The sequence below is a fragment of the Sciurus vulgaris genome (genome assembly GCF_902686455.1).
Source record: "Sciurus vulgaris genome assembly, chromosome: 2".
Classification (NCBI taxonomy): domain Eukaryota; kingdom Metazoa; phylum Chordata; class Mammalia; order Rodentia; family Sciuridae; genus Sciurus; species Sciurus vulgaris.
The window spans coordinates 12,701,280-12,724,319 of record NC_136462.1 but is presented as its reverse complement, the minus strand read 5'-3'; the positions used below and the strand labels follow the sequence as shown (position 1 = coordinate 12,724,319).

The 23,040-nt window shown below is 33.8% G+C and overlaps 1 protein-coding gene across 1 annotated transcript in view; it reads left to right on the top strand.

The window, feature by feature from the left end:
- Positions 1-23,040, top strand: part of UNC79 (unc-79 homolog, NALCN channel complex subunit) — a 258,705-nt gene that overhangs the window by 64,848 nt on the left and 170,817 nt on the right. The window contains 1 exon segment of the mRNA XM_079130155.1: positions 21,202-21,266. Coding sequence (XP_078986281.1) covers positions 21,202-21,266 — 65 coding nt within the window.

Sequence of the window (23,040 nt, the reverse complement as noted above, 5' to 3'; positions counted from 1 at the left end):
GTCACCACATAAAAACAAATAAATTAAAAAAAAAAGTTTAAATGTCGTTTTTAAAAAAATTAGCAAACATGTTGAACACATTAATAGAATAGAAGGTGAAACTAGTGAAATATTAGATCAACCCTTTTTCATTAGGTCCCTGAAATAAACACTTGTGTGATGTTTGAATGGGTAATCAACATCAAGTGAAATTTATTTTTTTTTTATTTTTTATTTTTTTGAAATTTATTTTTGATAAATATTTGATGAGTAGCTACTATGTTCCAGACTCTATCCTTTTTGTTGTTGATACAGGAACCACCTCAAAACCAGACCTCAGGAGCTTAATACAATCTAGATATGAATCAATCATTTTATTCAACACATGTTTTTGTGGTATCCACTCTTAGTCAGGCATTATTCTGGGTACTGATGGTAAAGCAGTGAACAAAACAGACTAAAATCATTAATATCTTGGAGCTTACAGCAGGTTGTTGGGGAAAGACCTGGATACTGCCTGGCAGTGTAGTAAGTGCTAAGGTAGAGCGAATACAGAGAGCTGTGGAAACATATAGAAGGATCTCTAAACCAACCTTGATGTTGAGCTAGCTTGGGGAGGTACATTTGTTAAGGAAGGTTCTAAGTAAAGGACATTTCAGCTAAAACCTGAAGTGTTTATGTGTACTCAACTAGACGTCAGAAGGGGAGTGAGCCTGAGCCGGTAAAATATAAGTGTGAGGCATAGGAAATGCATGGATTCAGAGATGGAGGTAAAGAATAGCAGGATAGTTAGTACTTAGGAACTGGAAAAAGTCAAATGCAGCCAGACAGTGAGCTGGAGAGCATTGAGAGGTAGGCAGAAGGGTTGACAGAGCCTGTGAGAGGGTTCAGATTTTATTCTAAGAGCAAAGAGAAACCAGGTACAGGTTTAAATGGCGAAGCCACTTGATGACATTTGCCTATCCAGAGTATCCCAGAAACTCAGCGTACTGACAGTCCACTTACCCATGAGGCCATAGATTCTACAAAGGTCAGGCAAACTTGTTTTCATAAACTAGCTCAGCTCATGCCTGCTAGGATGAGAGCATCTCTTTCATCCTTTCTTGGGTTGTCTGACCAGACACAGCTGTCTCCAGTCCTTCCTTGCAACTGTACGTCCATGCTTCCATTCGTTCAACAGTGTGTTATGGGGCATCTACCACCTGCCAGGCCTCATCCTAGGCCCTAGGAAGTAGCTCTTATAATTCCCATTTGGTAAACCATGGCCATTCCATGCAGGCAAACTAAAACAGGGTCATGAAAAATTTAGTCATTCTGGTCTTATATTACTGTTATTCTAGCACAAGCATGTTTGTCAGACATTGTTCCAGCTTCTCGCTGTCACATTTTCAGCCTTCAAATTGAACACAATGTATGGACCAAGAACCACATTAGGTCTTTTTCAGATACTTTCTCAATTCATCTTCACAAAAATTTTCAACAGTAGGTTTTCTTATTTCAATTCTGCAGGTGATGAGTGGGATACAGTTTAAGTCACATGCCTACTTTCACACAGATAATGAGGGGACAGTTTGAATTTGAATTCCACATTTTCTCTTCTAACAGTGTGATGTCACTTTTATGAATTCAGTTCTTTAATTAAATTTTAGCTAGAGCATTAGAATCTTCCTTCAACACCTGCTGAAATGAAAAGTATATCAATGAATATGTAGTTAGATGGCACTGCAATCCCAAATATTCTTAATAATAAAATTTATATAGAGACAGGATTTTATGGGCTTTGAAGCTCAAGATGAAATCTTTCTTAGGGGCTAGCAATTTTTGTATGTTTTCCCAGTGATTTATTTCCTTTTAAAAAGTAAATTTAATTTTTTATGAAAGGGAAAAATGTGGTATAGAAAGATTATACCAACATGTAAGAAGGAAAAAAATAGATTGCCACTTAGAAATGACTACGTGAGACATTTGATGTATTTCCAATTTTTTGGAAGTGTGTTTTAAAGATCATACTGTATAAAATGATATGTTTCTTCTCAATTTTTCATTATAAATTTCAAATACAAGAGACATTTAAGGAATAATACTATGAACACACAGCTTTAATAATTGTTATTAATTTGCTGTAATTTAACTGTACATATATATGTATATAAACTGTATTACTCTTTTTTTTTTTTTTTGCACTGGGGATTGAACTCAGGGGCACTCGACCACTGAGCACATCCCCAGCCCTATTTTGTATTTTATTAGAAGCAGAGGTCTTCTGAGTTGCTTAGCACCTGGCTGTTGCTGAGGCCACTTTGAACTCAACATCCCCCTGCCTCAGCCTCCCGAGCAGGTGGGATTATAGGTGTTGGTCACTGCGCCTGGCTAACTGTACTGCTTTTTAAACATAGTTAACAAAAACATTACAGTTTATATGAAGAAGATCAAATAATGAGGATTAAGAGATCTAAAATGTTTACCTCTTTTTTGTTTTATTAGTGTATATCAACAACTACTCCAGTTATTTTGGGTGTGGGTGTTAAAGATACAAAAAATTGGAGTCTCATATTTTTTGTGGGACTCCCATGCATATATGTGTAATTAAAATGTTTTTCTCCTGTTTAAAAAAGTTGAAAAAGATTATAACAAGATTCTTGATAATGAAAATAATCATTATATTGTTCTGTGCAGCTCTGCTTCTGTAAGGGAGAAAGTAATTATTTAGCAATTTTCTTGTTATAGTGTCCCAACTAATACATAATTTATTCTTTGTAGCAAAGACTATCACCTGCTATTGTTTAGTTTAGATTTGAACTATGAGACAAAAGACGTGGTATAAGAGATACACTTCTAAGACTGAGGTTTTTGCTAAAACTAGACAGTAATTACAAGGTTAAACTTAGACCAGGCTACCAAATACCTAACTCCACATTAGTACTGTTGGATTTGAGTTCAAGCATAAGAAGGCCCACCAGTTCTTTACTCCTCATTATTGAGTTCTTAATTATCTTTTCTGTGCTGAGGATTGAACTTACTGCACCACTGAGCCCAACCACAGTTATCTTTTTATTATCTTGACTTTATCTCCACATAATTAAAATGTTTTAACACTTTTTTATTGATGCATTAGACTCATGCAGAAACCCCCAGAAATTATTTGTATATGGAATATCTCTCAGGATATGCTCTCTCTCAATGATTCTCTTTCTTCTTCCAACACCAGAGATTCGTTTTGACTGTTTTTGAGTTTTATAGAAATGAAAATATCCATTGTTTATTTATTTTTTAATTTATGTGTGTGTGTGTGTGTGTGTGTGTGTGTATTCCATGGTGCTGAAGATAATTGTACTTTATTATTTTTATTGCTATATCTAGTCTATCAATGAATATGCCATGGTTTACTTCCCCCTTCTGTTTGTGGATATTTGGTTCCATTACAAATAATACTGATTGTAATATCCTTTCTGCGGGGTTTTTGGTATAAAATATGCATACAGTTCTGTTGGGTGTATGCCTCAATGGAATTACCAGAATCAGAGGGTGCTAACATATCTAACTTTAATGGAAAACTGGCAACAACTTACCAAAGTAGTTAGAATTAATTTTTATTCCCAATTATCAGCATATGAGGAGTTCTTTTTGTTCTTATAATCCACATTTTGGAATACTTTGGTAATTTAAAAAATTTAGTCATTATCGAGGATGTGTTGAATGTCTTATTGTGGTTCCATGTTGGCCACTTGGATATCCTATTTGTATAATCTTTGTCAGTTATATGTCAGTTATAAATACGCTTTTCTAATGTTTTACTCTCTGAATGTAGTTCTTATTTTTAATGGTTATAAGAATTAGCAATCTTTATGTTGTAGTACTTTTTATATCTTATCTAAGAAAATTTGTCCATACCCTAAAGCTAAAATGTTGTTTTTGTTTTCTATAATCTTTGCTTTTAACCTTAGATGTATCTGGAATTAATTTTCTGTCTGGGTGTGAGGCAATGTTCTTTTTTTTTCCTCTTATGGATAGCCATTGACTCAACATCACTTATGGAATATATTGTCCTTTCTTTACTGCTCTGTAGTACCATTTTTGTCATAAATTGATTTTCTGTTTAAGGATGGTCTGTCTCTGGATTCTTTATTTTAGTTCAATTGGTATATTTTTCCTTTTCTGGACACCACAATGTCTTAATTACTATAACTTAATAATAAAATGTCATATCCAGGAGGGTTGAATCCTGCCACCTCATTGTTTTTCTCTTCCTCTTCTTCATTCTTATCTCTTCCTGTTCTTTCTCCCTTTTCTATTTCCTCTTTCAAGAATAACTTGTCTATTATAGCTATTGTTAAGTTGAAGGATTTTGTCAAGTAATGTAACTACAGCAACTGACTGTTAGGATTTGATTGTCTTCAGTTTATGTTGGATAATTTTGGTCAATTTGGGGGAACTGATTCTTATCAATATGAGTCTCCCAATCCATTAATATGGTATGTATCTATTATTTTTGCTCTTTACCTTCCCCATTGCTGTTTTAGTTTCTTTGTATATTTTTTGATGTTATTGTCATGATATACTTTTAAAAATTACATTTTATAACCCTTTTATTCTGGTCTAGTGGACAGGTAATTAATTTTAGTATATTGATTTTGTATCCAGCAAAATTGCTAATCCTTTTAAATTCTAGAAATTTATTATGGTAGCTTTGTTAAAAATTCTTTTAATGTGTACAATTTATATTGTTATTGACAATAAAGTATAATGTTTCATTTTCAGTTGTAAGCCTTTTATGTCTTTTTGCCTTATTGCCTGGCCTAAAAACCTGTTCTGTGCTCATGTCTAAGTTCCTTCATGGTTTCTTCTCTGTCCATGGAGGATTTACAAGGGTAATTTATAGTTGGTTCTTCTTAGTTAGATAACAAACATACTTTGCATATTTTTCACCACTGACATTTTTAACACTTCGTTAGGGATAAGCATATGGTTATTTGTCGTGAAAATTTCTATGTACTTAAAAATTTGTATTTGGCCGTTGTTTTTATTAGTGTTTTATATATGTCAATGAAATCAATTTTAAATTGCGTTAGGTTCAGATCTGTTATTGCATTTGTGACTATTTTTTTTCTATCAGTTACCAAGAGTAGAGTGTTAAAATATCTTACTCTCATTGTGAATTTGTCTATTCCTCCTTGTAATTCTGTTAATATCTGCTGTTTGTATTTTGAGACTACATTATTAGGTGCAATATCAGAGTGCAATTCTTTCCTCATGAACTGAAACTTGTATCATTTTGAAATGCATGTTTTTAATCTCTCATGATGCTTTATTTATACTTTGTATAAAATTAATACAGCAACACCAATTTCACAAGTGTTTGATTGGTATAACTTTTTCCATCCTTTTATTTTCAAGATTTTATATTCTTATATTTCATGTGTACTTTGTAAGTAGCATATAATTCTTTTTAAACTCAACTTTCATGATCTTTAATGGTTTCTTTGGTCTCAAATCTACATTTTTCTCTCCCTTTTGCCTCTTTTTCAGTATATTAAGTATATTTAAATATCCTACTACCTTGTCTTTGTCTTAGTGAGTTATTCGATCTTTTCCTACTTTTAATCATCACCCTGTAGAGGTACCATGCATTTGTGGCTTGTCAGTGTCCAGTGTAAAATACCTCTTCCTTAAAATGACAATAGGTTTTAGCTTCTTTTATTCCCTCCTGATATCCATGCTATGATATAATTTGTTGTAATTGTGTTATATATAAAAAAATAGCTTTTATATATGTATATAACTTTTCCCCTAAAGAACATGATTATTGTTCTATTCAGTCAATATTCATTATGTTTTCTTTTCTCTTGCTCTGTCACTTCCACCTTTTTTTGGCATCTCTGTGCTCCTATCTGGGATTACACTTTTGTTTTTTCTTTTAATTTCCTTTAGTGCCATTGTATGGGGACAAATTTTCTGATGTTAGTGTTAGTCTGAAAATGAATGTTTTGTTTTTATTTCTTAAGAAATATTTTCTTGTATGATGCAATTTTAGTTTGGCAGTCCTTTATTTCCAGCCTTGGAACAGTAATTTCATAATCTTTAACTTTATTGCTTCTACCATGAAGTCAGTTGTCATTTAATCACTCTTTCGAAGATAAATTGCCTTTCTTTATTTAATTTTTCCTTTATTTTGATTTTTGGCAGCTTTGCTTCTGCACATCTAGTTTTGATAGTATGTTCTTGTCTTTTGTGGAGTTCATATACATTCCTAGGGGAACTTGATCTTTTGTCAATGTTAGAAAATTGTCAGGTGTTATCTCTTTTTCATTAGTGATAACAACATTTTATTAAGGCATATTTTGTACAGAGTAAGATATACAAGTATTAAGTGTACAGTTGATAATTTATGAAAAATATATGATTCTCGTGTAATTAGTATCTAGATAAAGATAATAGAATGTTTCCATCACCCCAGAAAATAATAGTATGCCTCTTCCAATCATTAGCTCCTCTTCTATCCTTAGGCAGTCACTAATCTGGTTTCTATATAGTACATATATTCATTTAATTCAGGTATTACGTATAGATGGAGATCAAACATGATGTATTTTTTTCACATCTGACTTCAGTCATTATAATTTTACTTAGGTTAATTCATGTCGTTGTGGATATTAATTCTTTTTATGGCTAAGTAAGTATTCCATTGCATGAATATGCCATAGTTTGTTTATCAACCCTCCTTTTCATGTATTTTGTCCTCCCCCACCCCAGTTTTAGGTCAATATATGTAAAGTTACTATGAACATCTTACACAACTTTTGTGGGAATTTGCATTTATTTCTCTTGGGTATTTACCCAGAAGTGTAATTGCTGGGTCATAGAGTTTACAGAACATTTAAAAAAAAATTTTATAGTTGTCAATGGACCTTTATTTACTTATATGTGGTGCTGAGAATCAAACCCAGTGCCTCACACATGCTAGGCAAGCACTCTACCATTGAGCTACACCCCTAGCCCAGTTTCTAAGCAGTTCTTTAATGAATTTATACTGTTTTCTATTCATCTAATAATGTATGAGAGATTCATTTGCTCTATGATCTCAATGACACTTGTAATTGTCAGCGTTCTTAATTTTAGCCATCCTGATGAGTGTGTATCTCATTGTGGTTTTAAAGATATTTCCTTCATGACTGATGTTGAACACATTTTCATCCATGTATTAGTCATCCAGATATCTTATTTTATGAAGTACATTACAAAGTCTCTCAGGAGGCTGAGGTAGGACGATCATGAGTTCAAAGGTAGCCTCAGCAAAAGTGAGGCACTAAGCAACTCAGTGAGACCCTGTCTCTAAATAAAATGCAAAATAGGGCTGGGGATGTGGCTCAGTGGTCGAGTGCCAGAGGTCAGTTCCTGGTATCAAAGAAAAAAAAAAGTCTGTTGCCATTATGAATCGAATTGTTTGTCTTTTTATGATACATAGTTGTTCTTTATGTAGGCTGGTATGGCAATTTGCAAGATTTAGGTATTGCAAATATTTTCTTCCAGTGTGAGGATTACTGTTTTACCTTCCTAACAGTGTATGTTGATGAGAAAGAACTTTTAGTTTTGAGAAACTCAAATTTGTCACTTTTTCTTTTATGCTTTGTACATTTCATGTCCCATCTAAGAAGTATTTGTTTTTTCCATATTTCTCTTCAGAAGATTTAGTTTTTTTCTTGCACATTTGTCTTTGCAACATCTTAAGTTCAATTTTTTTGTGTGGTGGGTGTGGCCCATTTATTTCCTTATGGATTATTCCAGAACTCTTTGTTGAAAAGACTGTCCTTTGTCCTTTGATTTTTATTGACCTCTTGATCATTTATCAGTGTGTATATTTCTGGACTGTATTCCTTTTCATCGATTTGTGTCTATCTATCTGTACATTGTTAAAACTGTCTTATTAAATACTTTTACTTTATAGTCTTGCAACAGACAGTTCCAGACTTTAACTTTGTTCTTTTTCTTTGGTCATCTTGGCAATCTTAGGTCCTTTGCCCAAATTTTAGCATCAGTTTCCAATTTTAGCAAAAAATAATCCTGCTGGTATTTTGATCAGGATTATGTTAAACCATGAATTCCATTTGGAAAGAATAAACTTCTTAATAGTACTGAATTTTCTAATCCATGAATATGGTATAACTGCAATAATTGGACCTTTTAAGTTTTTCCCTCTGCAGTGTTCTGTACTTTTCAGTGTGGTGTTTGTGTATATTTCTTTTGTTAAGTTAATTCCTAGGTGTTTGGTTTCTTTTATACTATTGTAAATGGCATTATTCAAAAATTAATTTCCAATTGTTCATTGTTAGCATGAAGAAATCCAATCCAGTTTTAAATATTGATCTTTTATCCCATGATTTTGCTAAATTCAGTGATTAGTTCTTGTGGTTTGTTGGTTTGTTGGGTTTTCTATGTGGACCATGGGGTCACCTGTGCTACTTCTTTGACAAACTTTGTACTAGTCATCTTTGTTTTCTTTTTTGCTTCATTATTCAGGACCTTCAGAACAGAAGGTCTGATGAATAGAAGTGGAAAGAATGGACAACATTTCTTTGTTCCTAACTTTAGAGAATATTTCACCAATAAGCATGGTGTTAGCTGAAGAGGTTTTTCAGTTATCTTTTATGCCAGTTAGAAAAACCTCATTTTATTTCCAGTTATCTTAGAATTTTTATCCTGAGTAGGTATTACATTTTATTGAATGCTTAGGTAAAGTGAACCAAGCAAACTAAAAGTCAAAAAATGATGAAAGTCATGTCTGTATTTCATTTCTCTGCCTTTATTTTTACTTTCCTGAGTTTAATTTTTTCCTTTTTTTTCTAGCTTCTTGAAGTGAGTGCTTATATTATTGCTTTACAACATTAAAAAGTTCTAATTACCTATTTAAAATGACCAGTTTCCCCGAATTTCTACATTAGCTGTATCCCACACAATTTGATATATTTTTACTTGTATTCTTTTCAAAATGTTTAGACATTTTTATTGCTGTATTTTCCTTTTCCAGTGTTATTTAGGTGAGTGTTGTTTAATTTCCAAATATTTTAGTATAGTTATCTTTTTGTTTTGATTTGTCAGAATTCCATACTATAAATGGTGAATATTGATTTTCTCATTTAACATTATAAAGATGTTACTTTTTTTTTTTTTTGGTACTGGGGATTGAACTCAGGGGCGCTTATCCACTGAGCCACATCCCCGGCCCTTTTTATATTTTATTTTGAGACAGGGTCTTGCTAAGTTGCTTAGGGCCTCACTAAGTGACTGAAACAGCTTCAAACTTATGATTCTCCTTCCTCAGCCTCCTGAGCCACTGGGATTACAAGCATGTGCCACTGTACCTAATTACTGTTTCTATTAGAAAACCATATACTGTTCTTATTTATTGAGCCTCTGAATGTAATGTGATATTGTTTTTCCCTGCCTCGTTTTAAGATTTTCTCCTGATTTTTGGTAGCTAGTAGTTCCATTATGGCCTACTTAGGTGTTGTAGTCTTAATATTTATTCTGCTTGGGGTTTGCTGAACTTCTTGCATCAGTGGTTTCATGTCATTCAGTTTTAGAAAAAATTTGGATATCATCCTATCCAGATATTTATTCTGCTCCTTTCTTTTTCTCCTATCATTTCAAGACTAAAAAATATTTAATATTGTCCCAAGTCTGAGATACTCTGTTCCTTTAAAAAAATATTTATCTGTTCTTTAGTTTAGATTCATATTAACCTGTCTTGAGGTTCACTGATCCTTTCTTCTGCTGTGTCCAATATATTTTGTCCATCCACCTGAATGATTTGTTTCATACATTCTAGTATTTTTAGTTTTAGAATTTTCTTTTCATTCTTTTTTAGAGTTTTCATTTCTCTGTTGGAATTCCCATCTTAATGATTTAGTTTTTTATATTCTTTACATATTTAAATTACTTATTTTGAAATCTTTATTCCTAATTCTGATTGAGTCTGATCATCTGTGTGCTGTGTGTCTTTTTTTCTTTTTTAACCTTCGTTCTCTTGATTCTTTTTTTTTTTTTTTTTCGTTCTCTTGATTCTTGATTGTCAGTCACCTTGTCTAGCTCTTTCACATGTCTTGTGAATTTTTTATTATATGATGGGCATTGGGAAGACTATATTCTAGAGACTCTGGACTATTTTATTTCCCCTAAAAAGTATTGAACTTATTTTGTATTTTTTGTTTGTGGGAGTGAAGGTTCTGGTGCATCACTTTCTTCTCTCAGGGCTTAGTTTTATAATGTGTCAAGCCAGGTATGTTTAGATTTTCCTTTGGTTTAGCACAACTGTTAGAGCACTAGCTTCAAGATTTATGACTTGGAGTAAAAACAGTGCTTAGAAGAAAATTTATAGTATTAAAGACAGATTAGAAAGATGATCTGAAATTATTAATATAAGCTTCTTCCTTTCTCTAATGAGAAAAATGAGCAATTTAAACCCAAACACTCATAAGAAATAATAAAATTGGAGAAAACTTCAGGGAAATTTAAATTATGAATTTTATTTAAACAAACAATGGAGAAAATATTTTCGACTGTGGCATGTAGATTTTTGTTTTTTCTTTTTAGCTGAGGCATATTTAAAAAGTGTCTATTCACACACGAAAGAAAATTCTGCTTTACTGTAGAAAACGTAAATGTTGCTTCATTGTTTTCTGACATTCAGAATTGTAAAAACAAGCATAATTTCACGTTTTTCTTGATTCTTGGAGACTTATTTATTTATTATTAAGGTTTTTATAAATATTTCTAGACATAAATTCATTTTCCTTGATTTTTACTTGTAGTATGAAGAGCATTTTCATCTGAGAATTGAGGTCCTTTTCAATCTTTGTTCAGGAAATGTCTCATTAGTGAAGTTTTAAATGCCTGCTTTTCTTCCCATTGTTTTTGTCTGTTCTTCAGGAACACCTGTACTAGTTTGGTCAGATTTTCATTTTCTGTGATCTTTAGCAATTGAAGCCCCTTTTTTTCATATCTTTCCCTCTGTAGTCTCAGCTTCTTAGGTTGGTTTACTCTATAACTTTCCAGATTTCCTCCTCCTATTTTTTGCTTTCTGTGAAGTTTTCTAATTGTGCTATTTTATTTTTAGTTTGCTTACACTTACTTTACATCTTATCCAAATCCATTTTTATTCCATTCAGTTAGCTTTCCATTTGACTTTGAATTTTATGATTTTTCTACTTGTTTTTACAGAGCCCATGCTTTTTTTTTTCTTTTATCATGTTGCCAATTCCACATGGGTAGATAATTTGCAGACGTGTTTACTTTCAGTCTTCAGTATGATGTTTCTTTCCAAGTCTATTTTTGGTTTGTCCTTCATTTTTTTTCTTTTGAAAACTTGTGTTGGTATAATTTTTGTCCAATCAAATGATCAATTTTTAACATACTGTTTAATAACTTTTTTTTTCCCTTTGGTACCATGGATTGAATCTAGGGGTGTTTAGCCACTGAGCCACATCCCCAGCCCTTTTTATTTTTTATTTTGAGACAAGGTCTCACTAAGTTGCTTAGGGCCTCATCAAGTTGCTGAGGTTGGCTTTGAACCTGCGATCCTCCTTCCTCAGCCTCCTTAGCCTCTGGGATTACAGGTGTGCGTTACCACACCTGGCTTGTTTGATAACTTTGTGGATGTATACACTAAGCAACACTATAGGAAAAATGTAGAACATTTTCATCACTCCACAACAGTCTCATTTCTCTTTTCAGTCAACCCATACAAGCAGCCACTGATCAGCTTCTTTTCATTAAAGTTTCTTATTTTAAGATTTTTTATGAATATAATCATGTATGTACCATTTTTGTGTCTTTTTCTTTCACTCAGCAAATGTTTCTGAGATTTATCCATGTTGGTATATTAGTGGTTTATTTCTTTTTATTGTTGCATTTTATTCCATTCATATGATGGAATATAATGAGCTTAACTCCTTGGTGAAGGTTTTTGGTTGTTAGGCTATAAACATTCATGTAAAAGTGCTTTGATGAAGGTATCCTTTTTTTTGGATAAATACTAGTTGTGAAAATACTGTGTCAGATAGTAAGTGTCCGTTTAACTTTTAAGAATCGTACAATTCGCCTGGCTGGTGGTTGTAGCTCAGTGGTAGAGCGCTTGCCTAGCATGTGTGAGGCAAAATTTTGATTCTCAGCACTACAAATAAATAAGATAAAGGTTCATCAACAACTAAAAAAAATTCTAAAAAATGATTGTAACATTTATACTTTCTTCAGCAAAGTGTGAGAGTTCAGTTGTTCTATACCGTCAACACTTGTGATTGTCATTGTTGTTTTTTTTTTTTTTTTGTGTGGTGCTGGGGATCAAACCCAGGGCCTTGTGCTTACAAGGCAAGCACCCTACCAACTGAGCTATTCCCCAGCCCTTGTCATTGTTTTTAATGGTAGACATGCTGATGGTCATGTTGTAGTAGACAATGTTTAATTTGCATTTCCCTGATTAATAGTTATAGTGAGCATCTTTTTGAGAGCTTTTTGGCTATTCATATATCTTTTTGTTTATGCACAAAGTTTCCAGTGAAATTTTAGTTTTGTTTTGTTTTGCCCATTTTAAAATTGATTGAGGTACTCATTTTATTATTAGATGTTGAAAATATAATACTTCTGTCAACTTATTGTGAATGTGTTTTCTAAGTCAGGGCCTTTCTTTTTCAGTATTTCAAAAAGGAAAAGTTTTAAATTTGGATAAATTTTGATTTGCTAACTTTTTCTTTTCATGATTCTTCCTTCTGTTTCTACCAAGGTTGTTAAGAATTCTCTTGAACTTCTAGAAGTTTTATAATTTAAGATTTTTCATTTAAGCATATCATAAGTTTGGAATTCGTTTTTATATAGTGTGAGGAAGGGTTGACTTTTCCCCACTAAAGGTATCTAATTATTCTACTTTGATTTGCTGAAAAATTATCCTTTTCATATTGAATTAACCTTGATGATTTTACTGAAATGTAATTGACCATATACTTTTGTTGGTCTGCTTCTAGACTCAGTATTTTTTCTAGACTTCATACTATATTTTTCCTTACACTAATATTACACTCTATTGATTACTGTAGCTTTATAGTATATTTTGAAATCATGTGATACAAATCCTTTATATTTGTTTCTTTTCAAAATTGATTTGACCATTTTAATACCTTTGCATATTCATATAAATTTCACCATTGACTTGTCATTTCTACAAAATAATTTTCTGGGACTTTGGGATTTCACATGGAACATATGGTTTAATTTGGGGAGAATTTTAACAATATTGAATCTTCTGATCCATGAATATAGCATACCTATTATTTATGTAGGTCTTTTATTTCAGTAATATTTGCTTGTTTTCAGTATAAAGAAATTTCTAATAGCTATTTTGCTAAAGCTACTCCCAAATGTTTTGGATGTTATAATAGTGTTTAAAATTTTAATATTTACTAAATAGTGTTTAAAAATAGTAGAAATTTAATTTAATTCTATTTGTTTATTGATACTCTATGTAAATGTAATTGATTTTTATAGAGATTTTATATCCTGCATTCTTGCTAAATTCACATTGTTTTTGTAGCTTTTTTGGGTAGGTTTCTTCAGACTTTCTATATAAATTATGAAGACTCTGCAAATAGAGATGCTTTTCAGTTTTTCTTCTTCCTTTCTAACCTCCATCCCATTCTTCTCCTCCTCCTACTCCTTTCCATGATTCTCTGCATCTCTCTCCTTTCCCTCCTTTCTTACATCTCTTCTTTTTTTGTCTCATTGCACTACCTCACGTTCGCAGTTCTGGTTCAGCAGAAGTGCCGAGAGTGGGTATACTTATCTACCCTCAAGCTGTGAAGGAAGGTATTCAGGCTTCACCATGAAATATGATGTCAGCTATAGGTTTTTCATGTGTGCTTTTTTAAAAAATCAGATCAAGGAAGTTCCTGACTATCTTAGTTTATGGAGAATTTTAATTAATTTTAGGCAAATGTGTTTTCTCTTTCGGTTGAGATGATCATATTTCTTTCCTTTAATCTATTAATATGGTAAATTATGTTGATTTGCTTTATACTGTTAAACCAATTTTGCATTAATGGGATGAACCTCACTGTTATGCTGCATTATATTGCCAGATTTGATTTGCTACGACTTTCTTAATTGTTATTGCTCCTACTTTTTTTTTTTTCTTCTTGGTACGGGGATGTTTTACCACTGAACTACGTCCACAGCCCATTTTATTTTTTATTTTGAAACAGGGTCTTGCTAAGTTGCTTAGGGCCTCACTAAATTGCTGAAGCTGGCCTCAAACTTGTGATCCTCCTGTCCCACCCTCCTGAGTCACTGGGATTACAGGCATATGCCACCATACTCAGCTCTTGCTTCTACATTTATGAGGCATATTCATCTAGATTTTTTATTGCAATATTTCATCTGGTTTTGTTCATGAACTAATTCTGACCTCATGATATGAGTTGAAAAGTTATCTCCCTTCTATTTTTCTGAGTTTATTTAAGTAAGATTATTACTTAAATAATTCATATCATTCACTAGTGAAGTCATCTGGACTTGGGGTTTTGTGGGAAAGTTTTATATTATAAATTTAATTTTTAAAATAGTTATAGGGTTATTTAGATTTTGAAGTTTTTTATTGAACAGTATTTTGTAACTTGTGTCTCTTGAGAATGAGGACATTTCTCTAAATTATTGAGTTTATTGAAATGTTTGTAGGATATATAGTTGATGTCCTACTTCATTCCTTACATGGTAATTGAATGTCTTCTCTATTTTTTTCTTCATTAGGCTGGCTAGGCTGGTTGGAGGGTTTAAAAACTTTACTGAACTTTACAAAGAACCTGTTTTTTTATTTTATTGATTTCCTTTGCAGTTTTCTGTTTTCAATTTCATTAATTTCTACCTTTTATATTATTATTATTATTATTATTATTATTATTATTATTATTATTATTTACCATGGATTAAATCTAGGAGTGTTTAACCACTAAGCCACATCCCTAGCCCTCTTTATTTTTTATTTTGAGACAGGGTCTGGCTAAGTTGCTTAGTGCCTTGTTAAATTGCTGAGGCCACCCTTGAATTCTCATGCCTCCTGCTCAGCCATCTGAATCACTGGAGTTACAGGCATGTGCCACTGTGCCCAGCTTATTATTTTTTACCTCTGTTCTTGAGCCTGATTTGTTTCCTTTCTATTTTCTTAAGGTAGAAACATAAATCATTTCTTAGAACTTTTATGTTTTCTGAGTTTAAAACTATAAATTTCATTCTTAAACATTACTTTATTTGCATTGCATAAATTGTCATGTATGTTGTTTTTATTATATTGCAGCTCAGAATATTTTCTTATAGTTTTCATGATTTTTCTTTGGTGAATTGTTTAGAAGTATTTTTTTTTTTTTTTTTTTTGGGTGCTGGGGATCGAACCCAGGGCCTTGTGCTTGCAAGGCAAGCACTCTACCGACTGAGCTATCTCCCCAGCCCTTAGAAGTATTTTTTAATGTACAAATATTGGGGGTAATTTTCCAGATATCTTTGTGTTGTTTATTTCTAGTCTGATTCCATTCTTACTAGAGAAACTTACCTTTGAAGTAGTTCATCTAAGTTTTCCTTTTGTGTGTGTGTGTGTGTGTGTGTGTGTGTGTGTGTGTGTGTGCTGGGGATTGAGCTCAGGGGATTGAACATATGTTAAGCACATGCTCTACCACTGAACTATACCCACAGCTCAGCATCTAAATTTTTTAGACTTACTCTGTGGACTAAAAATATTGTCTGTCTTGGTAGATGTTGCATGAGCATTTGAAAACAATGTGGTATTCCACAGCGGTTGGGTGGAGGTTTTTATTATCCATGTTAACTTCTTTGAGAGCATTGTTCAAGTCATAGTGTTACTGATTTTATCCACTTGCTTTATCAATTGTTGAGAGGGGATTGTTTAAATTATAACTCTAATTATGAATTTAGTTCTCTTATCAGTTTCATTAGTTTAATATATGTACACATATTTATAATTATATATTCTTGATCAATTGACCTTTTTATCTTCATGAAATTCTTTATTTCTGGCAATAATCTCTGACTTGGATCTACTTGTCTGATATTATATGGACATTCCAACTTTCCTGTTTAAACATTTGTATGGTATGAGTTTTTCTGTTTACTTTAATCTGTTTAGATCACAAGTGTGTTCTGTAAGCAGAATGTATTTGAATAATGCTGTTTGAAAAACTTAAATCTTATTTTGACAGTCTCTGCCTTTTAGGTCATTACATGTAAGTTCAGACCATTTGCTATTAATGTAAGTACTGATGATACAGTGGCTAGATCTGTGAACTTATGCTAATTTTAATATTTGTCCCTTATTCCTTATTTCCCTTTTGTTAATATCTTGCCCTCTTTTGGAATTTTTTAGTATTCAATTTTATATCTGTATTAAATCATCTATTTTTCTTTTGACAAAATTTTCTCTAGAGTTTACAATGTTGCATTCTTGACTTTATCATCTACCTGTCAAATATTATTATACCAATTTACATGTTAATATAAGAACCTATTTATTTTCATTGTCATTCCTCATTCTGTTGTACTCTTTATCACATTTTGCATATGCACACACTATTAGCCTCACAATACCTTGCTATTATTTTTAGTTGAAATAGTTATCTTTTTATAACATATTGAGTAGAAGAATCTTCGTAGTTTTTTCACTGTATTTACCTGTGTGGCACTCTTTTTGCCTTTGTGTAGGCCTGAGCTTCGTCTGGTATCCTTCAGTGGAGCTCAGCTGGCAGTGAAGTTTCTTATCTGGTACTTGTCTTCAAATAGTCTTTATGTAATACTCATTTATGAGGAATATTTTCCCTGGGGATAGAATTCTAGGTTGACAGTTTTGTTTTTTCTTTTCAGGCTATTAAAGATATCATTCCATTGTCTTCTGGATTTATTGCTTTTGATGAGAACCAGTGTTTATTCTTATCTTGTCTTTGTTCTCCTGTAAATAATGTCTTTTTGTTTGTTTCCTGGCTGCTTCTAAGATTTCCTTCTTATCATTGGTTTTGTTTACATTGTTTTGATTGTAATAAGTTTTGGTGTGATTTTCTTTGCTTTTTTCTTGCCTAGGATTCATTGACCTTCTTGGATCTGTAAGTTAATGATTTTCTTCAAACTTGAAAAATTTGGTCATTTAAAAAAATATATACCATGTAGTGGTCCTTTTGTGCTTTTAATTATGTTACCTGAAAATTTCCCACAACTCACTGAAGCCCTCTTTATTTTTCTTCTAGAACTTCACTTTGCATCGTTTCTGTTATTATGCCTTTTAATTACTATTCATTTCTTATGCATTGGCCTCATATGCTATAAACCCTATTCATTGATTTTTTTTTCATTTCAGACTTTTTTATTTTTAGAAATTCCTTTGGTTCTTTGATTATTTCTTTCCTCTCTATCCTCATTATGTTTCATGATTATGTTTTCCTTTGACTATGTGTATAATAACTCTTTTAAAGACATTGTTTGCTATTTCATCTTTTGTAATTCTGGGCTTGATTCTATTGATTGATTTTTTCCTCTGGTTCAGAGTAACATTTTCCTCCTTTCAAATATCAAATGTTTTTTTGACTGATGTTGATTTATGAATATTGCATTATTGAATTGTCTAGTTTTTTTTTGTCTTCCATTACAGTGCATCGCGATCTTTTTTGGCAATTAGGTTACTTGTGATCAGCTTGACCCTTTCAAGCTTTGTTAGGGTGACTCTAGGGTGGCCTTTTCCCTGTAAGTTTAGACCTATTATTAAGGCGTGACCTTCCCAGAGTGTCTGTGGAATGCTTCAGTGAGTTCCCTCCACTTTGGCTGGTGGGAACTAGAACATCTCCCAGCCATGTATGAGTGCTAGGAATTGTTTAGTTTACAGAACCCCCTGGTTGTCTATCTGTCCTCAGGGAGCTTTACCTTAGACATGTTTGGCTTAATATAAAGCCAAAACTTAAAAAAGAATCCTACTTAGATTTCTGTAGTTACTTCTTTGCACAGATCCTGATTCCTTGGTACTCTACCTAACAGAACACAGCTACTTTGCCTCTTCAAGTTACAATTTCTGTCCCCTCAACTCAAAACAACAACAACAACAACAACAATAACAACAACAAACAAAACAAAACAAACCCCTGCCCTCCATTGCTTGTCTTTCTCCTTTCAGGTCCAAGTCTGACATTGTGTTCAGGCTGAAAACCAGGTGATTGTGGGTCTGACTGCATTATTTCTCTTCTCTCATGAAGCACTGTCCTCCCTACACTATCTGTAGTTCAGTTTTTTCAAGTAGTTGTTCTCTATTTTTAGTTTTTCTAGTTTATGATGGAAAGGCAAGTGGTAATATTAATTACTCCACCACAATTGGAAGCAGAATTTCGTTATGCTTCTACACTATCTTTTGTTATTATTTTGAATGGTGCTCTATTATTGATACTGAGGTGATGAGAGTTCTGCTTCCCCAGATGTAAAGATTGAACACCTGAGAAACACCAGACAAGCATAGAAAGAAAGTTCTATTTAAAGGATAGAACAGAGATAGACTTCTCCCAGAGAAGGGGCCCCAGAGCTGGGTGTTCAAGGAAGAGAGGGTGTTCTGCCCTTTTATACATTTTAGATTTTCTTTGTTCTCATGCTTTGCTCCTCCTCTTATCTTGCCTAAAGTGACCAGGTACCAAAGATGAGCCAGAAGGTGAGAAGGAAGCCCTTCCAGGTGTGCCTCTTGGAGTCTGCCCAAATGGCAGGAAAAAGGGCTGCCAAGGAGGTGCTTCATTAACAACCTTTTGGAAGGAATGGTTCCCTGGAGGCAGGTAACCTTGGCAACAGCTTGCAGATGGAGAAGAGCTCTGGAGGCATTAGCATATCATCCCCCAGATCCCCAAATCAGCTTCCTAATCAGACCCAATTGTTTATTGTCTATGCTGACTGTCTTTTGTCCCCTAGCTTCCTTATGACTTATTGTCACAAGGTGTGTAGATTATCTTTATATCAGAATAATATAGTGCTTTCCTATTACAAATACTGGTGCTCTATTCTCAGATTTTTTTTGGGTGTGTGTGTGTGTGTGTGTGGTGGTGTGTGTGTGTGTGTGTGTTACCAGAGATGGAACCCAGGGCCTCATGCCTGCTAAGCAAGTGCTCTTCCCCTGGGCTATGCCCTCAGTCCTCTTTATTTTTTATTTTGAGGTGGAGTCTTGAGGAGTTTCGCAGGCTGGGCTTGAGTTCATGATCCTCCTGCCTCAGTCTCCTGAATAGCTGGAATTATAGGAATGTACCACTTTGCCTTGCTAACCTCAGAGATTTTGATTCAACAGATCTAACATGAACTTTAGACATCATATTTTCAAAACCTTGACAAGTGTTTTTTATTTTTTATTTGGAAGGTCTCACTAAGTTGCTGAGGCCGGCCTCAAACTTGTGATCCTCCTCCCTTAGCTTCCCAAGTTGCTCAGATTACAGGCATATACCACCTTGTCCAGTGACAAGTGGTTTTTGACAAATAGCAAAAACTAAGAATCACTCTTTTTCTAATGTGGGTTTGATGAACTTAAGTGGAATATCCTACCACCTATTCCTAACTCAGTGACACTTTGTAAAGGTAGAATGGAAACTGAGAGGAATGCAACCTCCTGCATATTCCACTGTCTACACGAAAGACATTATTAGTTTCTGGCAGAGCAGAAGTATTTAGAACCCTGATCAAGTGCTAGCACTGTGCAGGTTCTGATTTGTTTGTGCCTGTGCATATAGTTGTTATATGTTTTGAATATTACTTCTGTCTTTACATGTCAAGAGCTTAACTAATAATTATAAAGCAATCTGCAAACATCCTTATAATACATGGATTCAGAGATGGTCAGATGATTTTATCATGGGTGCCAACTGTGTTTTGATTAGTGGTAACTGCTTAGAGTTCAGTGGTAAGAAGAATCCTTAAGCAAGCTGTGAACTCAGTAGGAAGGAATGCTGTAATGGATTAGTTATGTCTATCATGAGTTTGGGATTGGAGGAATGGTGCACATGTCCTGTGTATTTACAATGTATATGCGGGTTAAAGGTATTCTTTTTCTTTGGTTTCTCTATTTGCAAAGGAAAACTCTTTGTATTCATCTTGAGTTTACCACATATGGGGAACAAATCTGTTATGAAATGCCTATACCCAAATTATCTCTTCATTCATTCATTCATTTACTCATTTATTTCTTCTTTCTTTTCTCTGTAAAGATATAAGTAATATAATACTATGTCATTAGAATAGTGGTCTTAGGTGTGCACTTCTTATCTTATTTTTAAACAAATTGACCTGTGGTCCTATATGATTAGTATATGACAATTTAGAAGGACGTCCTACTTTCAGACACATTACATTTTTTAAAAATGATGGAATATTGCTAGTTAACTGTATTGGGCTATATGATCATCTGAAGGATGGTGATTAATGGTTGTGATTTTCCCAGGTCACTTGGTTCTTTTCCTCATTCTTTATACATGCTGAACTAGGGAGTTAGATACAGATGTCAGCAAACTAGCACAAGTTCAGTATGTGGGTCATATGTGAGCGAGAGACAAGTTTCATTTGGGTAATACATTTATCTTCCCAGTTTCCACATTCGATGGGGATACAGTGGGACATGGACTGTTGGAAGATGCCGTAGGACATTTAAGTTATCAATTTGAAATGTTTCCTAATGCCAAAAATATAAGATGTTTATTATAGTATACCATAGTGAAAAGAACAGAGCAAATCAAGGGATCTAGGTTCAAGACCCAACTCATGTTGACTCACTCTGTGACCATATCAAGTTACTTAACCTTTTTAATTTCAAAACTTACTCTTATATTAAATGAGGTTAATAATCTACTGTAGATAGCCCACTGAATTATGGTGGAATTAAGTGAAAATATAGATGTAAAAGCTCTTGCAAACTTGTTAATGTTACAGCATTGTGAGGTCATGTGATACTGTGTATGCTGCCTTTTGTTGGATTTCTCTTCTTGGGAAAATGGATTGAATTGTGATATCTTTGCCTGATTTTCACATTTTTCACAGATTTTAAGAAATGATTCTTCTAGGAAACCATCTGATGGAGCTTCTATTTAGGAAAAAGGAAACTAGTGAAGTGTCTGCTGTGTTTTCACTAGGGCAGGAATAATTTCAATGAAAAGTGTTCATCATCTCTACTTTACTTTACAGCTTGGAATCCCATCCACTGCCAGCACATTGAATGCCACAACGCAATTAATAAACCAGCTGTGAAGGTACTGTTTTATTACACTTGGTTCCATGTTTTACTTTTAGTGGTCAAATTATTAGGAGCAAATTACTGAATGAAGTGGAGGAGATTACATGCGTCTCTGTAAAGCAGAGCCCTTTGTGGTAATTTCAAGCCCCTATGTTCAATCTGACTGTACTTGGGCAGATTGAGTCAAGACAGAGCCTTGAGTAATTGTGTATGCAGTTTTTAGATATGAGTTCACAGCCAGGTATTGTGTAACACTGTGTTGGTTATCAGAAGAATCCCAGTGAAACACTTACATAGCCCTTCACTGGCTTCTATCTGACCTAAGAAACTCAAGGAAACGTATTTTCCCTCCGTTTTCATATGTATGCTCCAAATGTGGAGTATGTGGATATGCAAATTCAAGAATCCTAGGGCAGGGCTGGGGAGAGCTCAGTTGGTAGAGTGCTTGCCTTGCAAGCACAAGGCCCTGGGTTCAATCCCCAGCACCGCAAAAAAAAGAAAGAAAAAAAAAAAAAAAAAAAAAAAAATCCTAGGGCAAAAATAGATAAAATTGTGAAGTATTGGTTCAGACCACAGATGTGACCTAGTGGAAATGACTGAGGTGTTTGGACAGCATGCCTGTGAAAAGTTACATCAGAGATAAGGAAACAGTGGTTTAGAGAATTCAAGTCTCTTTCCTAAGGCCACACGGGCAGTTAGTGTCAGCACTGGGTCAGAATCAGGTACTCTTTCTCTCAGCCTCATTCTTTTCTCAACATCCGTTCTGTGTAGTCCTGTTAAAACCTTAAATGTAGGATGTTGAATTAGAGAATCAATCACGTCCTTGGGTAAAATTGCTTGTGGTATATTTGTTGGCCACAAAACACTTGGCTGGATAGACTGGTGTCTGTGTTTGTAAGGGTTAAATGTCACATGATTAAGTTACCAGAGTTCACAGATGGATGGTGACAATGACCAAATAATAGAAAATACCATCACTTTAGAAAAACAAAGAACAGGTAAAATGAGATCTAATGAACGTAAAAAGAACCAAAAAAATGTGTTCCATTAACCAAAAGTGGCAACTAGGTGCCAATAATTGTGTATGCAGTTATTAATCTCATGATATCATATCTGCCTCTGATGAAGGCAGATTTACTGAATGTTGAGAAAGAGCAGATGACTGGTGACCTGCTAGTGGAAGTGTGGGCCTGTCCATACCATTCTACTGTGTGTGCCCTGCTGAACTTCAGTAGACTCTGGGGCTCACAGGTACTTTGTTGTGAGGGCATTTTGAGCTGAACACATGTGAGATCACATATTATTCCAGGAGTTCAGCTTGCTTGATTTTTCACAGTGATGGAATGTGCATGGTTCTTTCTTACTGTTATTTCTGTATCCTTCCTTCCTTCTGCCTGCCTGTTACAGGTTTCTCTAGTTATTTTTTCCTTAAGTTTATGTCAGACTGCTTTCTAGAATCCTCTGACATCCTAGTTAGTCATTTTTTCTGGACTTCTAATCACAGAAATAATCAGGAATTAGATTTTCTCCTCTTGTAGGTAAACAGCTAGTCCACTCCTCTAGGATTCCTCTTAATTTTCTCCCCAAAGCCAGGCCTCTAGGATAGGTCCAACCATCCTACTTTCTGCCATTTTGAAAATTGAGGTAAAATTCACATAACATGAAATTAACCATTTTGAAGTGAACAATTCAGTGGTATTTGGTACATTCTCAGCAACTCCTGCTTTTCTTTAGTTCCAAGACATTTTCACCACCCCCCAAATCTCATGAGCTGATCCCTAGTTTTCCTA